Below are 19290 nucleotides of genomic sequence, written 5' to 3'. Positions count from 1 at the left end.
CCTCTCCTGTTAGCCAATAACAGAAATCTGAGGCTGCAGTGGGCACAGACTTATCAGTTCAAGACTGGAAAAATGTAGCCTGGTCTGATAAATCTGAATTTCTGCTGAGGCACGCAGATGTTAGGGTCACAATTTGGCATGAACAGCATGAGCAGTTGCCAACTTTAAGCTCAGACACCCCAAAAATTGTACAGTGTGAATGGGTGCTCAGAGCATCTGGAGCATAGACTGTAATGCGGTGACTGTGGTACAGCACATTATGATGAGGAAGATGAGTCACCCAACCTGCTGCATTATTTTTTCTATGTATTTTCTTATTTTTTCTATGTGCTTAATCTATAAACCCTCTGGTGGGATGACAGTGAATCAAAGAGGAGCCGAAAAAAAAAGTGTGAGCAGCGGGATAAGTCTGTAGTCGCCTGTAGATCAATGTGAACATGATTTCATTCACAACATGATGATGTACCCATTGAGATTCTGTCTTTGTAGGCTGAACGGTAAACTGAAGTTGTAAAATCAAAAACCTGCTGATACATTTTTTAATACTATCAGAGAGATCCTGGGGGATGAATGGATTTTGTTGCCACCCCTGACAGTCATGCTGGTCTGTGAAGGCTATTGAAATAAAAAAAAACAGTTACATCAGGACATCAGTATCAATTTACATCATATTCTGTTTTGTAGCCTAATGGACTGTTGAGTTTAAAGTATCGAGAAACTCTGGTTAAAGGAGATTTATAATGAATTTATCGTAACAAAAGAACCGTGTGTTACATCACATTTCATCCTTTGTAATGTGGTCATTACATAAGCAGAGAGTTTTGTATATCTCACAAATTATCTGAGAAGGTGTAAAATAGTATTACAATATCTTACACCTTGTCAATGCTGCAATGACTTTAACACTGAGAAGTTTTTTAATTAAATTGACAAAAAGCTCCAGTACTAAATGGACCTTGTGGTGAAACAGTTTTGTCAACTGCTGTTCCCAAGGATGAAAATGTGAATTCATTTGTCAAGCTGACATGGAGGAGTCCTTAAAGTGCTGGAAAAAATGGAAATCTGAACATCTGCAATTCCTGATGAAGGGGGTGTGTGATGTGATCGAAAGCTCCACAAAAACTGTTTAATGGACCCTGTGATGTTTTTTCACACAATGCACCAAAAAATGAGGAAAAAAGTGTGAAAAGTAGTGTGGAAACAGAAAATGCCACAGATATGATCACAGGGAAATCATCACAATTTCTTCCATTCTAAAGCCATAAAATACCATCCTGTGTAGGCCCAGCAACACATTTCTGAGATGTTCTGATTTCCTGTCCTCTTTGGAACATGATGACGTCCTGAAATAGAATAATGAATCTCAAATACTGATGCCTGCCCCCGTCACGGTGTGGCAGATGGAGTTTTTTTTTTTTTTTTCCAGTCAGCTCACAGCCACAATGGGCTCCACTGAGAGGATGTCAGTTCTCCCTGTGAGGGCCTGCCTGGCAGTGAACAGCACATGTGTATCTTTCAGGTTGTGGGATCGACTGGAAGAAGCGTGGCTCTGCTGTGAAGAGGCGTGACCCGGGTCTGGTAAATCATGCCTTGGCCTCAAGGACTCGTGTTGGTCGGGCCAGGCAGTCCTGTGACAGGGAGCACAGATGGTTGCAGGGCGGAGCTCAGGCTCCAGCCCTACCACCGCCCTCCGTCTTCTCCTGCACATATGAAAGAGGAGACGAAGCTCCTGGCGGAAGGTGGGGTTCAGGCAGCAGTAGATGAAAGGGTTGTAGCAGGTGGAGCTCATAGCCAGCCAGTGAAAGCAGAAGTATAGGGCGTTGGAGGAGTGGATGGCCTGGCTGGACAGCAGCACCACATAGCAGTTGAGGGGGAACCAGCAGACGGCAAACACCCCAACCACCAGCAGCAGCATGGCCAATGTCCGCCGGCGTTTTTTTCTTTGTGTGGCGTGCTGAGCTGTTGTGGTGTCACCGATGGCATTGTGACGCCACAGCCGACAGGCCACTGTGGTGTAGGAGGCAGTGATGATAAGGAGTGGCAGCATGTAAAGCAATATGAAGGTAAGGAGGTCAATATACTGCCAATAGACATCTGAAGGCTCTGGGAAGTCTGGGACACACAGGCTGCGCTCCTTCTCCTTACTGCGGAGAACAATTACAATACAGAGGATGCAAGAAAGGAAGATAATTAGTGATGGGATGAGAAAGTAAAGAAGTCACAGGCTAGTGTAGGGCATCAATTATGCTATTGATCAATTTCTCGAGTTATTGTTCTGTCTATAAGATGTCAGAAATATAATAATGCCATTTCTAATTCCCCAGAGTCCAAGCAGACATGATTGTGCACGATTGTCTCACCAGAGACTGGGGTTTGCATCCTGACTCCTGTCTGTTAAGTTAGGTTTAGACAACAAAAATTCTTTGGTTAAGAGTAGGAAAAATCATGGTTATGGTTGAACTTGTATTAAACCAGACCACAGTCTTTCTTCAACCTGAACCTGTGACTTGTCAGGTTCGTCAAAGAAGCTCATGGGCCAACAAGCAAAAAGCTCAGTCTGGTGCACTTGCAGCGAAAAAAAAAAATCACAATGTTTCAGTGCACAGCCCTCCAGTCAATTGGTCCTTGAATGATGTCCTTTGAATATCATTGTGGTCTTGTCAGATAGTATCACAATAACCCCCCCACCCCCACCCAAACCACAATGACTTCCATGGTGTTCATGGTAATACAACAGAGAGTTTCTATCATCCAATCCAAGACTCCAATCACTCTCTCTCTATTTCCAAATCTCAATAAATATTGTATACATCTACAATTGATCTCTCTTTTTTGAGATGTGTGAGAGTGTAGTATTTTACCTGTATGTAAAAGTCAGGAGCTTTTGGTAGATTGCATGTGGGAGAGAGAAGCAGGTGGCCATTATCCAGATAACAGCAACCCAAACACCACCTTTAGCTGGGGACATGCGAGGTCTCAAAGGATGTAAAATCACCTGAAAAAAAAAAACGTCACCATACACAGATCAAAGTCATTGTGGTTAATGTGTCAAGGGAAGGATAGATAGAGACCCCTAAGTGAACAACAGAGATACTAAAAGAAGCTAACTGCTCACTTAATTCTCTCATCTCCCATCGGGATCTGTAACCTTTAAAACCTAGGTGAGCAAATATTGCCCATTATCACTACTGCTGACCATGAGGCTGAATCTATCACACGACGCAAAAGATGGACATTATCAGATGATAGTCTGAATAATAATAATAATAATTTATAAAGCTAGGTTGGTCATGGTGGACCAGATGAGGCATACAGTGTTCTGGCCAGGTTGCCAAGTGGCTGACTGCCCTGTCCTTCTTTACCAAAGGAGAAATATTTCAGCTAGTGGAAAAGGAACCTCTGACTGAAAAATTAAGCAGATTCAACAGCAGAAGGCCGAGCTGGGACCCAAAATGAAATATATAATTCTGGAGGTAATCCATTAAGGCCCAGCAATCTGCCTTTATGCATTGATTTGATTACTTTTCTTAGCTCTTTTAGAATATTCGGCACTTCTAATGGACACATGGCCTCTAGGTCAGCTTTGATAAATTCTAAAGATTCACTACAGACTTATTCATCATGAACAACCCCTGATTTATACAATCTTTGAAAGAAAAGTTGAAAATGCCATCAATATTCATAAGGTCAGATGTTCAAGTCCTCTTCTTATGCCTATTGGTGAAATATTTGCTAAATAACTTAAAAGCAAGACAGCAGTATATAGTGTAGTAATGAATTCTCCTTCCTGTCTTATCAGGCCTTTGGTACATCCAGTAAATTCTGTTGCCTGCGTATGTTTCAGGTGAATAATTATTTAGCTTGCTTTATTGAAATTCAGCAATTTCAGTTTCCTTTTTTCTTTTAGGAGGATCTGAATTTGTCTTATATTTTGGTTTTAGCATCTTATACAGTGTAATACAATTTCCCATTTCAACATGTCAGTTTTTCTCATCCATTTTCCACCTGCATTCATATTTTTCCACCTATTTAAATGGTACTGATTATGTATGCATGTAGGTATCATGTGGGAGGGTGTGTGTGGACATGTATGGTATGTAAGTAGTTTAAGAGAGCAGTTGTGGAAGAAGTATTCAGATCATTTACTTCAAGTAAAAGTACCGACAATTATGAGCAATACATTCAAAAGTTTATGTAAGCAAAAGTACAAAATATTAGCAACAAATTGTTCTTAAAGTATTATGAGCAAACACGCTCATGATGGCCTTTCAGTGTTGCATTATCTACTTATTGCTCATTGATGTATGGCTCATTGATGCATTAACATCATTGACACTGAAAATGCATTAGGAAGGGATCTTTTAATGACCAGTATAAACAGGAGAAGTGTTTACAACAATACAAACATCTTTAAATATTAACATGGGTACTTAACTATTGTCTGTTTTATGACAGATTGTTGAACGTATCCATTAGGTTTGCACAATGATTTCTGCTTTAGGGACAATCTCAAAGTAATAAGTGGAGACATCAAAGGAATGTTCCATCGAAAATGATTCTTGGTGGAGCAGGTTTAAATGCACCACATACTAATTGTCCTATGCACTGAAGAGACATGTAATGTGAACCAGTAACCTGAAGAAGGGGATGTAGCTTCCACAATCAAGATATCCATCTACACTGACAACCATCTGCAAGATCTGGCTTTATTTGTCTGCATTTAATAGACTTGAAGTCTTTATTAAACTGTTTAGAACAATGAAACACACAACAGCTCTAACTTCAAGCCCACACTTACACTGCATCATAAATATGTATTATCTGTTTTTGTTTTTCATAGTTTGATTACACAGTCCAGCATTCAAGCATTTCAGATAAGTAACTGTGGTAAACCTCTTGTTATTAAGAGCCATTAATCTGTTGCCACAAATGGGATCACACTGACAAAACCTCTGTTTTTCTAAATTTACATAACACAACTCATGACCAACAAATAGTTGATGGGGATACAGATATGATACAAAAAAGGGATTAATAGGCAAATTGAACATCACAATCACTGCCATGGTGGTGGGGGGTCCGAGTATTACAGATTATGAATTCATGCAGAGACACCATTTCACATATGGTTGTGTCTTATTTAATCAAGGTTAATCTAGTAATAATAAAGCCCCAAATATTTTGACTCTCCGAGAATTCATTGGTAATGAGATGCATAGTCACAACTCAACAGAAAACAAAAATGGTACAAAGTAATTTCCATCACCAGCAGAGGTCACATTCGTCATCAGATTTGTCCAAAAACAGTTTGGCCCAAGGTTGGCATCTTTATTTGGTAGTACACCTGCTAACTGAGCGAAAATATATAGATGCACTGGTTAAAATGAAAAGCCACTAACAATCACTAAAACACAGGTGAGACAGTATGTGATAAGCATCCATTCTGCTTCACAAACCATTTGTTCATTTCATACATCAGTGTGCAAGTTCCCCAGACACCTGCACAACAAACCAGTCAAACATCTCTATCATAAAAGCCTGTGAATGTGTTATTTCAAATTATAGATGCTTTTTGAACTTTGGTACATTAGCAGGCTAAATGAAGACCTGCATTCCCAGCCTTTTCTTTCAAATCAATCCTCCCACATGATAAGCTCTATTCTACAGGTTTATTTGTAAATGATGGTGGGTTACTCTTTATCCACTATGGAACTCTACAGTATATATGGGGAACCATTCCAATGCTCAAAAAGAGATTTACAATATTTTTTTACAATAATTTTTGATCCACTTATAAGGTGATTAGCAAAGTAGTTCTTTTTTTAAAATGTTATTTTATGACATCTCTGGGGATCTGTGAAATATGGAGCAAAGTACAGCAGAGGAGGGAGATCTGCTGGGACAGTAGGGCGTGTAGAGACAGCATACATGATGTAATGAAATGTACTGAAATTCTTAGAGGAAAACATCCCAGATTCCTGAGGGTTCTGCATTATCAGCATTTGTAAGGTCATCTATATAATTCCATTGCCACTGGTTGTAGCCACAATGGCATTCAAATCTCTTTAAGGCTAAAACCCACCTCCGACAAATCTATGTGTTCAAGTCACAACCTTGTCCTACCTTTACCTGACAGCAAATGTAAGCCAGAATGTTTTAAGATTTTAGGTAACCTGTACTGCCTGGTGTTGACTACATTAACATTTAAAGGTACACCCACATCTCTGATTTCATAGAATGCCTGAAAAAATAACATTTACACTCCATTATCGATCTCAACTCTGTCTGTCTCTTCTAATTCAGCACCATGGACAGCGCGGGCAGGAATGCACTGTATCCAAAGACTCTGAAACTCAAAAAATGTAGCGCAGCATGTAAACCTATTCCCACATTGCTTTTGTCAGCTCCTAAAGCAACAGTCATAAATCACAGTCATGCAACACTACACCTGCAGCAGTGAGACAAAATGATGATTCATGAGTCTGAAATCCCTGTTTACTAGTCACTGAAGGAAGGCTTATCATGTGAGGACTGTTTGGTGATGATAATTTTTTTTTTTCACATAGGGAGCTTTTCAATACGTGAACCGCTCTAGTTCACGTAGTGAACAACAGAGCAATTTCAGACACAGCTATAAAACACAACAACAGTCTATAACCTGTGCAGTGTCCTCAAGTATCTTCAGTTCAAATAATAGTGCTTCAGCTTCTTGTGTTTCTCTAACTACAGCTGTGGTGAACACAGCAAAGTGGGGAAGTCTGTCTAAGTCTGATTTGATTTCACCTTCAGATTCTTAAGCTGAAACTGAAAGAAATTCTCAATTTATCTTGCGCCACTATAAAACAGTAGTACTACATAAAATAAATACTACAAACAAGGTAGATTTACAAACAGATACTTCAAACAAGGCAAGATTTCCATTTCGCAAATTGTAAGGCCATCTTCACACAGAGACCGATGTTGGTCAGAAATGGAATTAGTGTATTTCTCATTTAATTTGTCCAGTGCAAATTAAACAGGGAGAGACCAGCTGCCTGCTATCTGGCCATGTTGTAATGAATGTGACCACTTTCTAATGAGGTGAACTTGATTAATTTGTAAGCAATTGCTTTAAAAATGGTTATTAATCAGTTCTTATTGCTCTGTATATCAGCAATAGAACTGCGCTTAACAGGAATGAACTGGTCAGCACTGGTTTGGTTTCCAATCAAATCACTTCCTTGTAACATATTTTGTTCACAAAACACATTTTAGTTAATACAAACCATCTTGTTCCTCCACAGGTTTATGAACATGAGGAGCATCGGACTTCGATTTTGATTTATTTTACAAGCAATGAACACACCTATTCAAATTCATTCTAAACTACCTTGAGACAACCAGTACTTTATCTTATTTTCAGCTGTTGCAGTTTTTCATGACAAGGACTCTTTACGCTACATCATAATGAGTATTTTGCATTGTGTTTATGTATCTTTTCTTCTCTTCTCTCATGCTTGTTTTGAGAGTTCCTGATCAAGAATAACTCTTTCAATCCAAACTCATTTGCATTAAGTGATGCTTTTTCAAATGTCGTCCTCGTGCTGCTCGCAAAAAGGCCATTAAATCTATGATGTTCTGTAGTTCTGTGACTGTTGTCATGGAGTATTATGGCAGTTCATCTCATGCAGTTCAGCAGGTGATTTTCGATTTCCTTAGTGGAAATGATGAACAATGATAAATGCATAATTTTTGCTTATAGTCATATACACATAGATATACTATGGCCTGTGTAATTGTGTAATTATACTGATGTCTATTATTTTACATCTTTATTATTTGTTCATATTTCAGAACCACACACAACTTCATATCCAACTTGTTATTCATCTGGTATCACAATAACTGCTCCTGGATCATAGTCAGATATCTATGGTTAAGTTCTTACCAGAAACCCTACAGAAGCCCTGTTCCCAGTTAACCATTCCACACACCAGCTGCATCATATGGGCAAAGCAAAATGCTTTGTTGAACATATAAGTGCCATCAGAGGACAAGATTTTAAATCCCCTGAATCCCAGACATTTTCAAGGAGCTGGTCTCCTCATGTCTACTATGCCTGTTCAACAGATTCATAAATCTAGAGATTGGCAGACGGGGACAAATCCTACCACAAAACAAATGTTGACCGATTTTTTTCACTTCAAATAGTACATCCCTGTGGTCTGACTTTAATCCGATTATATTATCATTGTGTTGAGAAAACATTTCATATTCACCTGAGTATACAGCTCCAACGGTAGTCTGGGTCTTATCTTAAAATCAAAACAAGATGTCTTTGTATTTGTTTTTGAAGTGGTTTGTTGAACAGATTCCATCTCCTTGTGCATAAGAAGCGATGATTATTTTTGCTGTTAACAGTTTGTAGGAGTCTGCATTTATTTGGATTGCAGGATCAAATAAAATTAACACTAAAGAAAGAAATTAAACGGACTGACACTTTATAAATAAATTTTATGGTCTGCTGGTTTAGATTTTTTATTTTATAAGGACAATAATTTGGTTGTGATAACAAGCATCGTCACGCTTTGGTTTTGTTTTATTTTTTCAATTTTTTACGTTGAAATGCAGCTATTTTCAATATTGAGTTTATGGTAATTTATGGCAAATAGAATTAGTGTGAATTGAATTGAATCACCTCCCAACATTGATTGCATTTTATTTTGCCAACTCGGTCTGTAGGTCCTATCCTGAAACTCGTTTAAAAAGAAATATTTGCTTTTCAATCGGCTGAAGGGTAATAATAACCCTCTATTCACGTGTGAGACCAACCCATCACATGCACACACATCACAAAGGATATGTGTGTGTGTGTGTGTGACATAGCATGGGTGCATGATTCTGGTGGATCATGTGTATGTCACACCTGTGACAAATTTGGTTTCATGCGACATGAGGGCATGTAATCCCTCACCCTCTATTCACACATGAATAGAGGGTTATTATTACCCTTCTGCAGCCGATCTGTAAGGACAAAAGTTGGCTGTACCACAACATTTGGGACAACCCTATAATCTGGAATGCCCCTGACTGACTGACTGACTGACTGACTGACTGATCATATTTCCACTAATGGTCAGCCTAATGCCACAGCACTGAGATGGAGTTTCTAGGGTAAACAGGTTCTATTAGGGGTGGGATTTATTTATGAAGATGACAAAAAACATATATCGTAGCTGGCCGAATATGGTGAATGCCTTGGACAGCAAAATCTCACATTCCAATTACAAGAAGCAGAGGAGGTTTCTGTGGGAATCAGCACTGATAAAAAACAGGACAAACATCATTACAAGGGAGGAAATTATTATAACGTACAAAGGATCTGTAACACCCTCTTCAAGCACAAGCTGTCAACATTTTTGAAAGCAACCAAGTGTTTCAGTGCTGAAAATATCAGCTCCAAAAATATAAAGGAGGATTGCTGGGGCTGTCAAATTAATCCCTCAAACCAGAGGTAACATTGTCTATATGATATGCTTTTACTATAGGACTACTTTTGCATACATACACACGGGGGAACAAACAAATGAACAGGTTGACCATATTTTTATTGTTTATTTTCTGTCAAAGGAGTCTTTAAAAAAGTGTATTTGTATAAACTTTACTCTGCTATAAAAGGCTGAACAGGCTTATCACCACAGAGGGAAAAAGTAAGGGACAACAGAAATGTTTTTGCTATATATACAGATGGGCATACCGTACATATCCCACTAAGCCATTCCAGCCTGATTTTTTCAATTTGACAATGCACCTCTAAATATATTTGGTTGATTCAAGCAATAACAAGGCAGCTAAAAGATAGTGTTCAAGCAAATTGAGTTTGGAGATGGGTACACTTTATTTTGTTTCAATCTTGAGGCAGATGTGAGATATGGACAGCACGACTTGCTAATCAAAACAGGAAATGTATGCTCTGAAGCAAGATTTAGATGACCACTAGCTAGAACTTTAAATCTTATCTCTTGTGCTGTTTTTGACTCAGTTGGTGAGATATCCAACTGTCACCAGCTACTCCATGACCACTATTAAGACACATGCAAGTGAATGTTTGAATGTTACAAAACACTATTTTTTTACTCTTTTGGAAATGACCCATGGCACCTTTAAGTCCCATATCTACATTTCCTCTTAAGCTTAACTTGGTAGGTGTTTACAAGTTAAGTGCAAGAGTGTCAACACTGTGTCATAATTCTAAAAGGTTTGTCCCACCACTGTATATTAAAAATGTATGGCAACAAGCTTGCTTGTAATGATTTAATGAGCTATACATCTGTCAATCAAATTCAGCCTGATTTAGATTCTGATTTTGTTTTTTTCAAGAGACACCTGAGAACATGAGCACAAGACTGCATAATTACACAATGCAAGAAACTAAGAAACATGGAATTTAGAAAATTAAGATCCAATTAAGATACAAGGCTCATTAAAAAAATGCTTTAAAATCTCATCTCTAGGCAAGATGTATGACTAAGGAAATTCAAGGGCATTTTGCAGTATCCCACTTAAATGGTGCCTGTTACCCAAAACCAGTTCTGCCAACATTAGTGTGTACATGAGGGATATCGAAGGTTAAGTAGTTACTGGATTGTGTAATGTAGATACTAGAAGAAAAATGATAGAAGAGATGTAAGGCATTTTGGAAGCTTCAACAGTAGATCTTTAAAAATGATATTATTCCTGGATAGACAATAAAAGTCACAGACCAAAAAGTCAGTCAGCATTTCAAAGTATTTTATTCAAACAACTTTTTACATACCCATACATGAACAGAAATCAGTTTGCAAACACTCTCTACCTTTTTCATATTATTAATAACAACAACAACAACAACAATAACAACAACAACAACAACAATAATAATAATAATAATAAACATTATTTATAGCGCACATTTCATACAAAAGATGAAGTTCAAAGTAGTGTCCGCTGTGAGCTGGTCCAAAACCATTGAGAGTTTTATAAACAAGTAAATGAACCTATTCTAAAGTACTGGAAGCCAATGGATTCCTTCCTTATTTTGGTTAAAAGTCTAGTGGCACTCTTGTAACTGGTAATAAGCTGTCTCACCTGGGTGCTTTGCACTGCTGATAATAAAACATTTAAGGCAGCAAGAAAAAACAAAAAAAAAAACTCATGCCATCCAATTGGTCTGGAAGGATCTACAATCTTGTATGGGTTTGTGACATTTTTTTTACAAATCATACATGTATGACTGTTTACATTATTGTTTGCAATGAGTTCTCCCTGATCAGTCCAAGATACATCTCTTGATGTTTCTATATGTATTCTATATATTTCTATATGTAATATATTTTGCTTTTTTCTTGCTTATGTAAGTGTGTTGCATTGCCACAAAAACAGTGACATCTTTTGTGTCATCATCTCTGTGCTTTTCCTTCTGTTCATTCCTTCCACCCTCAGAAGGACAGTATCAAAAGTCATTTTTCTTGATGAACGATACTTAGAAAATTCTGTAAGCGCATCTATACTTTGTTGCTTTTGCATGCAGGACTGTTCTGAGTCTCAGATTATCTGGTATTTTGGTTTTAATGTCATCTAATAAGTGCCTGTATGGTACAGCTGTTGCATTACTAAAAGATGGAATAAAAAGAATAAGAAGATGGTTTTACTGGCTTTACCCTGAATAAATAAATTCTGCTCTGAGGTTTTTTATGCTCTGTCCACACAGTTCTCTATTATTTATCCTGTCTGGCGAATCAGTTACATATATATGTACCAAGAGGAGGAATCCAATCGCCTTCACGTGATGCAAATATAACACTGTCTGTATTATAGTACATCACCCAATTACCTAACTCACCATACAGCATGAGTCATGTATCGTTGTCATGGCACCCATGAAAACATTTACATCTATAACTCCATGATGAGCATTTTTTCTTATTAAATAGATTTTAATTTGACAGACTGGAAATAAGTGGGAGAGAGGGGTGTGACATACAGTACAAGTCTGCAGAATCTCCAGAATTGAACAGCGGATGTTGTGGTTATATGGCGTGCATAGTAACGATTCGGCTACAAGGGCTCTTCACATCTATGCTTTTTGTGAAACCACTGTATCATAGCAACTTCATAACTGTCTCATATTATAATCATCATTAAACATCAGCTATACGAATTTTTCAGGGTCAGATATCAGTTCACACATTGCAAGATCTGCCCTTAAACTGAATTTAGCCCACAGATAAAATAAGCTTAGTTCACAAATACAATATTTTTTGTGTGGTTCAGGCTTATACATTCTGTAGCGTAGTAATTCTCAATGTACTTGCATCCTCACCAGTGACATGGCTTGGGTAGCCAGACAGTTAATGCTAACACTTCAGAAAGGTTTTGACATAATGGATCATCTACTATCCTTTTTCAAGAGCCTTTTGTAGCGCAATACAAAACCAAACACCAGATGGCGCTTTCTTCACAACTGTGTGTGTGCATAGGACAAATTCAAAGTACTTGTCAATTGAATCAAAATCTTTAAATATGATCTGGGGCTTGTGAGACTACACAGTGGGGTAGAGAGATGTAAAATTATTATTTTTTTTTTTTTTTTTCTCGAGGCCAGAGACGTGCCTTGTTGCTTTCCATAAACTGCTACACATCTGTGTTAGTTTTTTCTGTCTTTCCCACTCACATTCCCACATGACCACTGCATGAAGGTCATAGTATCCTTTTAGGACTGAGTTTTTTTCATTGACTTTTCTTTCAATACCTCATATGTGATCTGACTGACAGGGTTCTCATGATCTCGGTCATGACCCCTTCATGATCATGAAAAAAAAAAACACTCTGCAAATTGTGGTGTATACGAGTGTATAGGGTTATAGATATGTGAAAAAAGGACCTCAAGACTGTTCACTATGGCTGACAAATCTGAATGTCATATTTGTGAGCTAGAAACTCAAATCACTGTATGGAGTTGTTAGAGCAGCCTATATGTTTTGTGTGCTCTAATGACTGTACCATCATCTGTAAAAAGCCGTTATATGTTATTATGCAAGAAATTTGTTCTGTAATTGCCAGTGATACATTCGGAGAAAACTGCCTCATGATCGACCATGCATGCCTTTCTAAACAACATCATTAAATCCATACTGACAAACCTCTTTTTTTTTTTTAAGTCAAACACCTGGTGGCAGACAAATTTATACTACTGCAGGAAAGTGGTCTTTTCACTATTCATAATTGTTTTTTTTTTTAAAGCAAACCCTAGAGCTGCAAGGGGCTTTGCTAAACACATGTAAAGAAATGTAAATAATCCACCTGTGCTTGTATTCCTGATCATCAATGGCCTTTCTGCCTCCCATGTTTAAGTTAGGTTAGGTACAATACCCTGCTTTGCAAAGTAACCCAGCATGACATAACTGTACTGTAGGCAATTATTTAGTAGCTTCTGCATTTCATGTCTGAATTGTTTCATGCAATTTGCACCAACTTTAACAAACATTGAGCTGGCGCTGCAGCTTCTTGGGACTTTAAAGCAGCAGCCTCATATTGTCATTATACGCCACTGTGAGTCTCCACATAGTGCCTTTTCTGTAGCAACACCACAGTTTATAGTGGGGTACAAAAGGCAGTATGAGCTGGAGCCTGCCACGTTTTTCGCAGTTTTACATGACTGCATGGTGTAGCACTTGTGTGTCGGACAGCATTGCTTATGCATCTGATGACAGTGCTGTGATCTGCATTTCCACTTGCATGATAAGGGATCTGAAATATAATAACATTCATATACAGATGACTCTCACATGTGGAAACGTCAGATCCAAATCCCAAATCTCTGTATAGTTTTTGTGCAGAAGCCAATTTGTCCTTTGCTGAGGTGCAGGGATGAGAAAATGGGCAAGGCACAATGAGAAACACAGATTGGTGTCTGTATTGTCTAGCACATAAAGACAAGGCTTTTTCTTCTGTGGCCGGTATAATAGCAGAGAAAAATATAACGCTTGAACTGCACAGGTATCAGTTGCAAGCTTCAAGATGAGAGGCTACACATGGGTTGTCCATGCAGCTGATTTTACAATGGAGAAAAAGATAACGCTTGCACTGACCAGGGATTGGGATCTGATTCAAGATTCAAGATTCAAGATTCTTTATTTGTCACGTACACAGTTATACAAGTACATCATGTAGTGAAATGTGCCCTGAATTGGCCATAACACTGTGCCGTAGATATACAAATAAATTAAATGAAGTTAAAGATGAAAATTAGAAAAGGCTAAAGCTAAGGTAATAAAAAATATATAGAAAATATATAGGGAAAAAAAATATTCCAAATAAACATTACGATTATAAACAGAAGATGAACAGGATCAATGTAAAAGAATAGAATAGAATGTGTACCATGAACTGTAAAGTGCAGTGTGCTAGATTGCAGGTTGATGTAAAGAGACTGGTAAATAGACTTAATGACATGACAGCACGACGGCAGGTAAAATACAGACACAGATGCTAGCGTCCTCTCAGAGAAAGGACCCCTCTCTCTCTTCCTGGCCATACATTGGCCAGGAAGGGATGGTGAGAGCAGTGCATGAGGCCCGCTTCTCCCCACTGCGGTGAGGCAGGCCAATACGTCCATGCCTGCTCACTTTTGGTCAGACACTGCTGATTCTAAAAGGAAATGGCCTAAGAGTGAATTGCGATTTTCTCCTCAGAGGAACAGCTGCTTCTGTGTTTACTGGTGACAGAGACAGCGGTAGAGAAGAGATTTGTGGGATCTGGGTACCATCAACATGGGAGCAAACACAATGTCGTGGGGGCCCGCTCAAGGATGAGTGTAGCATCTCACCATCCACAATCTAGAATGCCAGGGCCCCATCGCCTACAGGGCTTATGGGACTGACTGGCATGTGTTTGCTGACTGATGTGAGTGCAGAGCAATTGAACCATGTTTGTGCCCGCTGCAGGGCGCCCTTGAGTTTCTGCAAGATGACGGTTACGCCCAAGCGGTCACGGTCGATTTAAAAAAACATGGCAAGATGTTTTGTGCTCACCAGTTTGGCTGTGTGTGTCTGTGTTATGGCTGCATCTTGTGTGGTGACTCATTCAGCAATAGATGTGTGAGGCCAGTCTCCTTGTACAGTAAATTCAGTACATCAGTCTCTTCAGTCCAAGCAATGGTTTCATAGGCTTCTGGATGTTGTGTTCTTAAGTCATTTTCATTCCAAAACTTTATTTCATCTTCTGAGCACAATTGTGGACATGGCTTCACCAAATGTTAATAGGATCTGTAAAGAACACATAATACAATACAATTAGAACACTTTATTTGTTTTTTATTTTAAAATATTCTAAAATAATGATGTATACAGACAATACCTTCTCTAAGTCGGGCTCATCTTGTAGGAAGTCCAAGTTTTTTACCACAGAATTTATTTTGATGAGGTTTCTGCTAAAAATTTACACAAAAGGACATTGAATATTTAGAATTACTCTCAAAATGGATCAGATAACATGTACAAATAAAACAAGTGAGATGTTAATTTGACTTACTGTCATTCTGTTCTCTATTGCAATGTTTTAGAGGTGTATAATGTTTCATTATAGTTCAAGAAGTATTCTCATTGGCCTTATGATCATTGACCAAACCTGCAACCCAAAAAACAAATCATTTGTTTATGACAAAACTACACATCCTGTGGTTTTACTGCTCTTTAAACAAATCTACATGCATACAAAAAAAATGTTTCGTATGTTAACATTTTCTTAATGTATTACTTTTAAAAATCTTTTAAAAACTACATAAAACATTTATACAATGAATCATCATTGCTAGTAGAAGCTCCTTTTAAGATAGGTCTTAAGCACAACATCAATAGTACAAGTTGGTTTTTCATACTGTATTTTTTTTCTTTTTATCACAGGTAACATTAACACATAATATAATATAATATAATATAATATAATATAATATAATATAATATAATATAATATAATATAATATAATATAATATAATAATAGTTCAATACTCACCATATATCAGCACCACAATGATTCCAGGATATAAAAGGATGTTCTTAGTGTAAGGCCTTGAAGAAGTAGTTTGTCATCACAGATAAAATAAAATGTAGTTTATCCTTTTAATAATGTATTGGTTTGTTTTAAAATACACCCCTGTAATTGCTAGGTCATCACAAGTCACACCTTTGTGAAACAAGACATATCATTGTAATTGTAATACCTCAGCACCACCTGACACACACACCAAACACACCATAAATATAAACTGAGGAGTTAGTTAATAGAATATCATGAATCAGTGCAGTACTGCAATTAGTGGCAGTACCTCATCTGATCAGGTTTAACTCACTGCCATTACCTCTGTATAATATAGACAACCAAAGTCCTAAAATGGAAGTTTATGGCAAGTTATGGCAAAAAAAAAGACTAAAACTACCCTTCGTGCCATTATTTAATGTACACTGCGTAACAAACAACATCACACTATAAAACTATGATCCTCTCCAAGGACAGAGGACCATCACTGCTTCATCTCATGATTGACAAACCTGTCGTCGGTCCAGTGCGATTGCAGTCAGAGTGAGAGTGGAGACGTGAAGGGAGCAGTACTGTACAAAGCGGCTGATATGACACATTGTTCTCCCAAACACCCAGGTGCTGTTCACGAATCGGACCTGAGGGAGCACCCACATACACACACAGTTTAGGTCATGCACACCTGTCAAGTTCCCAAGCCCATCCATCCATCCGTTGATAGTTGGATGACCATTAAAGGACTTTTGTTAAACAGAAATGATGAAATGTTAACAAAGGCTCAGACATGATGAAATGTTAACAAAGGCTCTAAATTAATATTTAATTGGCAATGGGAATGTGCGTCCAGAGTTTGTGTTTCAAATTAAGTCTTACAGGGAAAAGATAGCACCTAGAGAGATACATTTAACAATTCACCAGTCTGTCACACACAGGCACACAGGCACAAAGCAGGAGAGAGATAGAGATTCCCTCTCTGTGAAGGCACAAATGGCCCCATCTTTTGGTAATATTACAGAATTAAGAATAGACATTTCTGAAGGGTGTTGCAGAAAAGGGGGAGAGAGAGAGAAGGACAATCTTTTCTCAAACATATATTTTTTTTTATTTTAGATGAAAATCTGTTTTTAGGAGACAGCTGATCATGCTTTAATATTTAACAGGCTACATATATCCACAAACAAGCACTAAAAGTTTGAACACTTTGTTTCTTGGAAGTGTGAAGCCAAGAGCAATAGACTCTTTCGGGAATATGGTACATCTCCGAATGAGAGCGCAACCAAATCTTCCAACACTATCCAGGGTGAGAGGGGGGTCTTACCAGGGTGAAAGGCGTGTTGAGGACAGTGATGAAGATGTCAGCCACGGCGAGGTTCATGATGAACAAGCTGGTGGCGGACTGGTTGCGCTTGTTTTTCACCAGCACATGGCACACCAGCGTGTTCCCGAACAGGGAGATCACGATGATGAAAGAGTAGGCGGCCACCAGCAGCACCTTCACGCTCCCCTCTTGCGACTCACCGCCGCGGCGCTTCTCACTCGCCAGAGAGCGCCAGTCCTCCAGCAGTCCCTCGTCAAAGTCGAGGAGGTAAAAGCCCGAAGTGCGGTTCTCCACCCGTCCCGAAACATTAAGTAAACGCTCCTTGTAAGAAAACACACTCTCTCCCAGAAGTGAGGAGCCATTGAGTCTCTGTCCCGCACCTGCGGCAGTCCCTCCAGGGCTGCCCATCCACAGGACCGCGGAGAACCAGACACACACCGCTCTCATTTTGTCCCTGTTTTTCTTTTCCTTTTCCTTTTCCTCCCTTTCTTTGGATGAACTGATCTGTGTGGTCGGTGTCTGTGGCTGCCAGCTGTGGACTACACCTGCTCCGTCTCTCGTGACACCGAAGTGATGCAGAGCAACAAGTTGCGTGATGCGACTCGTGGCCGCTGTTGCTCAACCTCGAGAATGCGTTTGCGTGCGTGTGCGTGTGCGTGTGTGTGTGAGAGTGTCTGTGATCCTTCAAATAGCCTAATTTTCTACTATTTATTAAAGCATTTAATATATTAATAAAATACTCCTCTCTCTCTCTCTCTCTCTCTCTCTCTCTCTCTCACACACACACACACACACAAATAAAAGGATAAACCAGAAGAAGTGAGTTTAATCATAACAAATGCACATGCCTTCCTAAAGGGAACAGTGGCTCACTGAATGTTTTCAGCAGTATGAACAATGTTGCAATAGCCTATAGGCTAGCCACCTATGCCAGGTGGCTATGTGGTATTTATATGTGTCCCAAGCGAACACTTCCGGCACAGTTGGCTTGCTTCAACAAGGCTTCTTCATATCATCTATGGGAAATCTTGGAATAATGAGTCAGACAATGCTCTCCTTGACCAGCATCAAAACACCAAATAAAAGAATGTCTTTTGTTAGAGCATTGTTTATCCTCCGACTAGAGTTCAGAGGCTTGGAAGCAATACCTGGAGTTAGTAAGTTTGGATGAGGACAGACTGGAGTCTATGTGATCTCAAATACCATGCTCTTGTTGTCAGCTGCACTGGAAGATTGCGGTAATCTCTATGCATTGTGCGTATATTTTCTTGTGTCCACGCTGTCGACAGCCAGAGATAGAGGCATATTGTTTTTAGGTTGTCCATTCTCGAGGACATGATATCTCCTTAACGCCTTGACGGAACTTCTTCAAATTTGGTACAAACGTTCACCTGGACTTAAGGACGAACCGGTTAGATTTTGGTGGCTAAAGGACAAAGATCAAGGTCATCATGACCTCCCAATCATGATTTTGGCTTTGTGAACACAATATCCTCAGACCCCACTTAAGGCAATCCCTTCCCATTTGGCACAAATGTCCACTAGAACTCAAAGTGATTAAATTTTGGTGGTCAAAGGTCAGAGTTCAAGGTCAGTGTGACCTCATAAAACACTTTTAGCCATAACTCAAGACTTCACAGAGCAATTGTGACAAAATTTCAAACAAATGATTAAATATTTTATATGATTTTGGATAAACAGGGTTGTAATCTGAAAATGGCAGAGGGATACAACTGCAAACAGTTTTTTATGGTATGGTTTGTTTATTTAGTTAAATGAGGGAATCCTTTGTGTGCTCAATGCTAACTTTGCGAACATTTTTGGAGATTTCAAAATGCAGATACGCACTCTTTCATGTGCTTATAACCCAAAGACACCAAGGATAACAACAAATGCAGTGAACTACTGTTTTACAATT

At 38.7% G+C, this 19290-nt stretch overlaps 1 protein-coding gene and 1 long non-coding RNA gene across 2 annotated transcripts; both read right to left on the bottom strand.

The window, feature by feature from the left end:
• Positions 1 to 894: 894 nt before the first annotated feature.
• LOC139637129 (G-protein coupled receptor 83-like) lies at positions 895 to 18779 on the bottom strand. The gene is made up of 4 exons (XM_071505680.1): positions 17373 to 18779; positions 16567 to 16692; positions 2862 to 2995; positions 895 to 2144 (listed from the first exon to the last, which is right to left on the bottom strand). Exons 1-4 carry the CDS (start codon positions 17817 to 17819, stop codon positions 1427 to 1429), a joined length of 1425 nt encoding a protein of 474 aa, XP_071361781.1. The 5' UTR covers positions 17820 to 18779; the 3' UTR covers positions 895 to 1426.
• On the bottom strand, positions 13695 to 15982 carry LOC139637130 (uncharacterized). The gene is made up of 3 exons (XR_011694540.1): positions 15550 to 15982; positions 15376 to 15448; positions 13695 to 15284 (listed from the first exon to the last, which is right to left on the bottom strand). It is a non-coding gene; the product is annotated as an uncharacterized lncRNA (long non-coding RNA).
• Positions 18780 to 19290: the final 511 nt, after the last annotated feature.

The sequence above is a fragment of the Trachinotus anak genome, unplaced genomic scaffold (genome assembly GCF_046630095.1).
Source record: "Trachinotus anak isolate AG129_WGS33_773 ecotype Australia unplaced genomic scaffold, CSIRO_AGI_Tana_v1 ptg000019l, whole genome shotgun sequence".
In the NCBI taxonomy this organism is placed as follows: domain Eukaryota; kingdom Metazoa; phylum Chordata; class Actinopteri; order Carangiformes; family Carangidae; genus Trachinotus; species Trachinotus anak.
The sequence above is the reverse complement of the archived record's forward strand: the minus strand, read 5'-3'. Positions and strand labels throughout refer to the sequence as shown.

What these genes read in the sequence shown, in the direction of transcription:
- LOC139637129 (XM_071505680.1), bottom strand. Translation starts at nt 17,819, where the DNA reads ATGAGAGCGGTGTGTGTCTGGTTCTCCGCGGTCCTGTGGATGGGCAGC. An exon ending in TCGCACTGGACCGACGACAG is followed by an intron (nt 2,996 to 16,566) that starts GTTTGTCAATCA and finishes TTTTTTTTTCAG; the next exon opens with GTGATTTTACATCCTTTGAG. An exon ending in CTCCTGACTTTTACATACAG is followed by an intron (nt 2,145 to 2,861) that starts GTAAAATACTAC and finishes TGTTCTCCGCAG; the next exon opens with TAAGGAGAAGGAGCGCAGCC.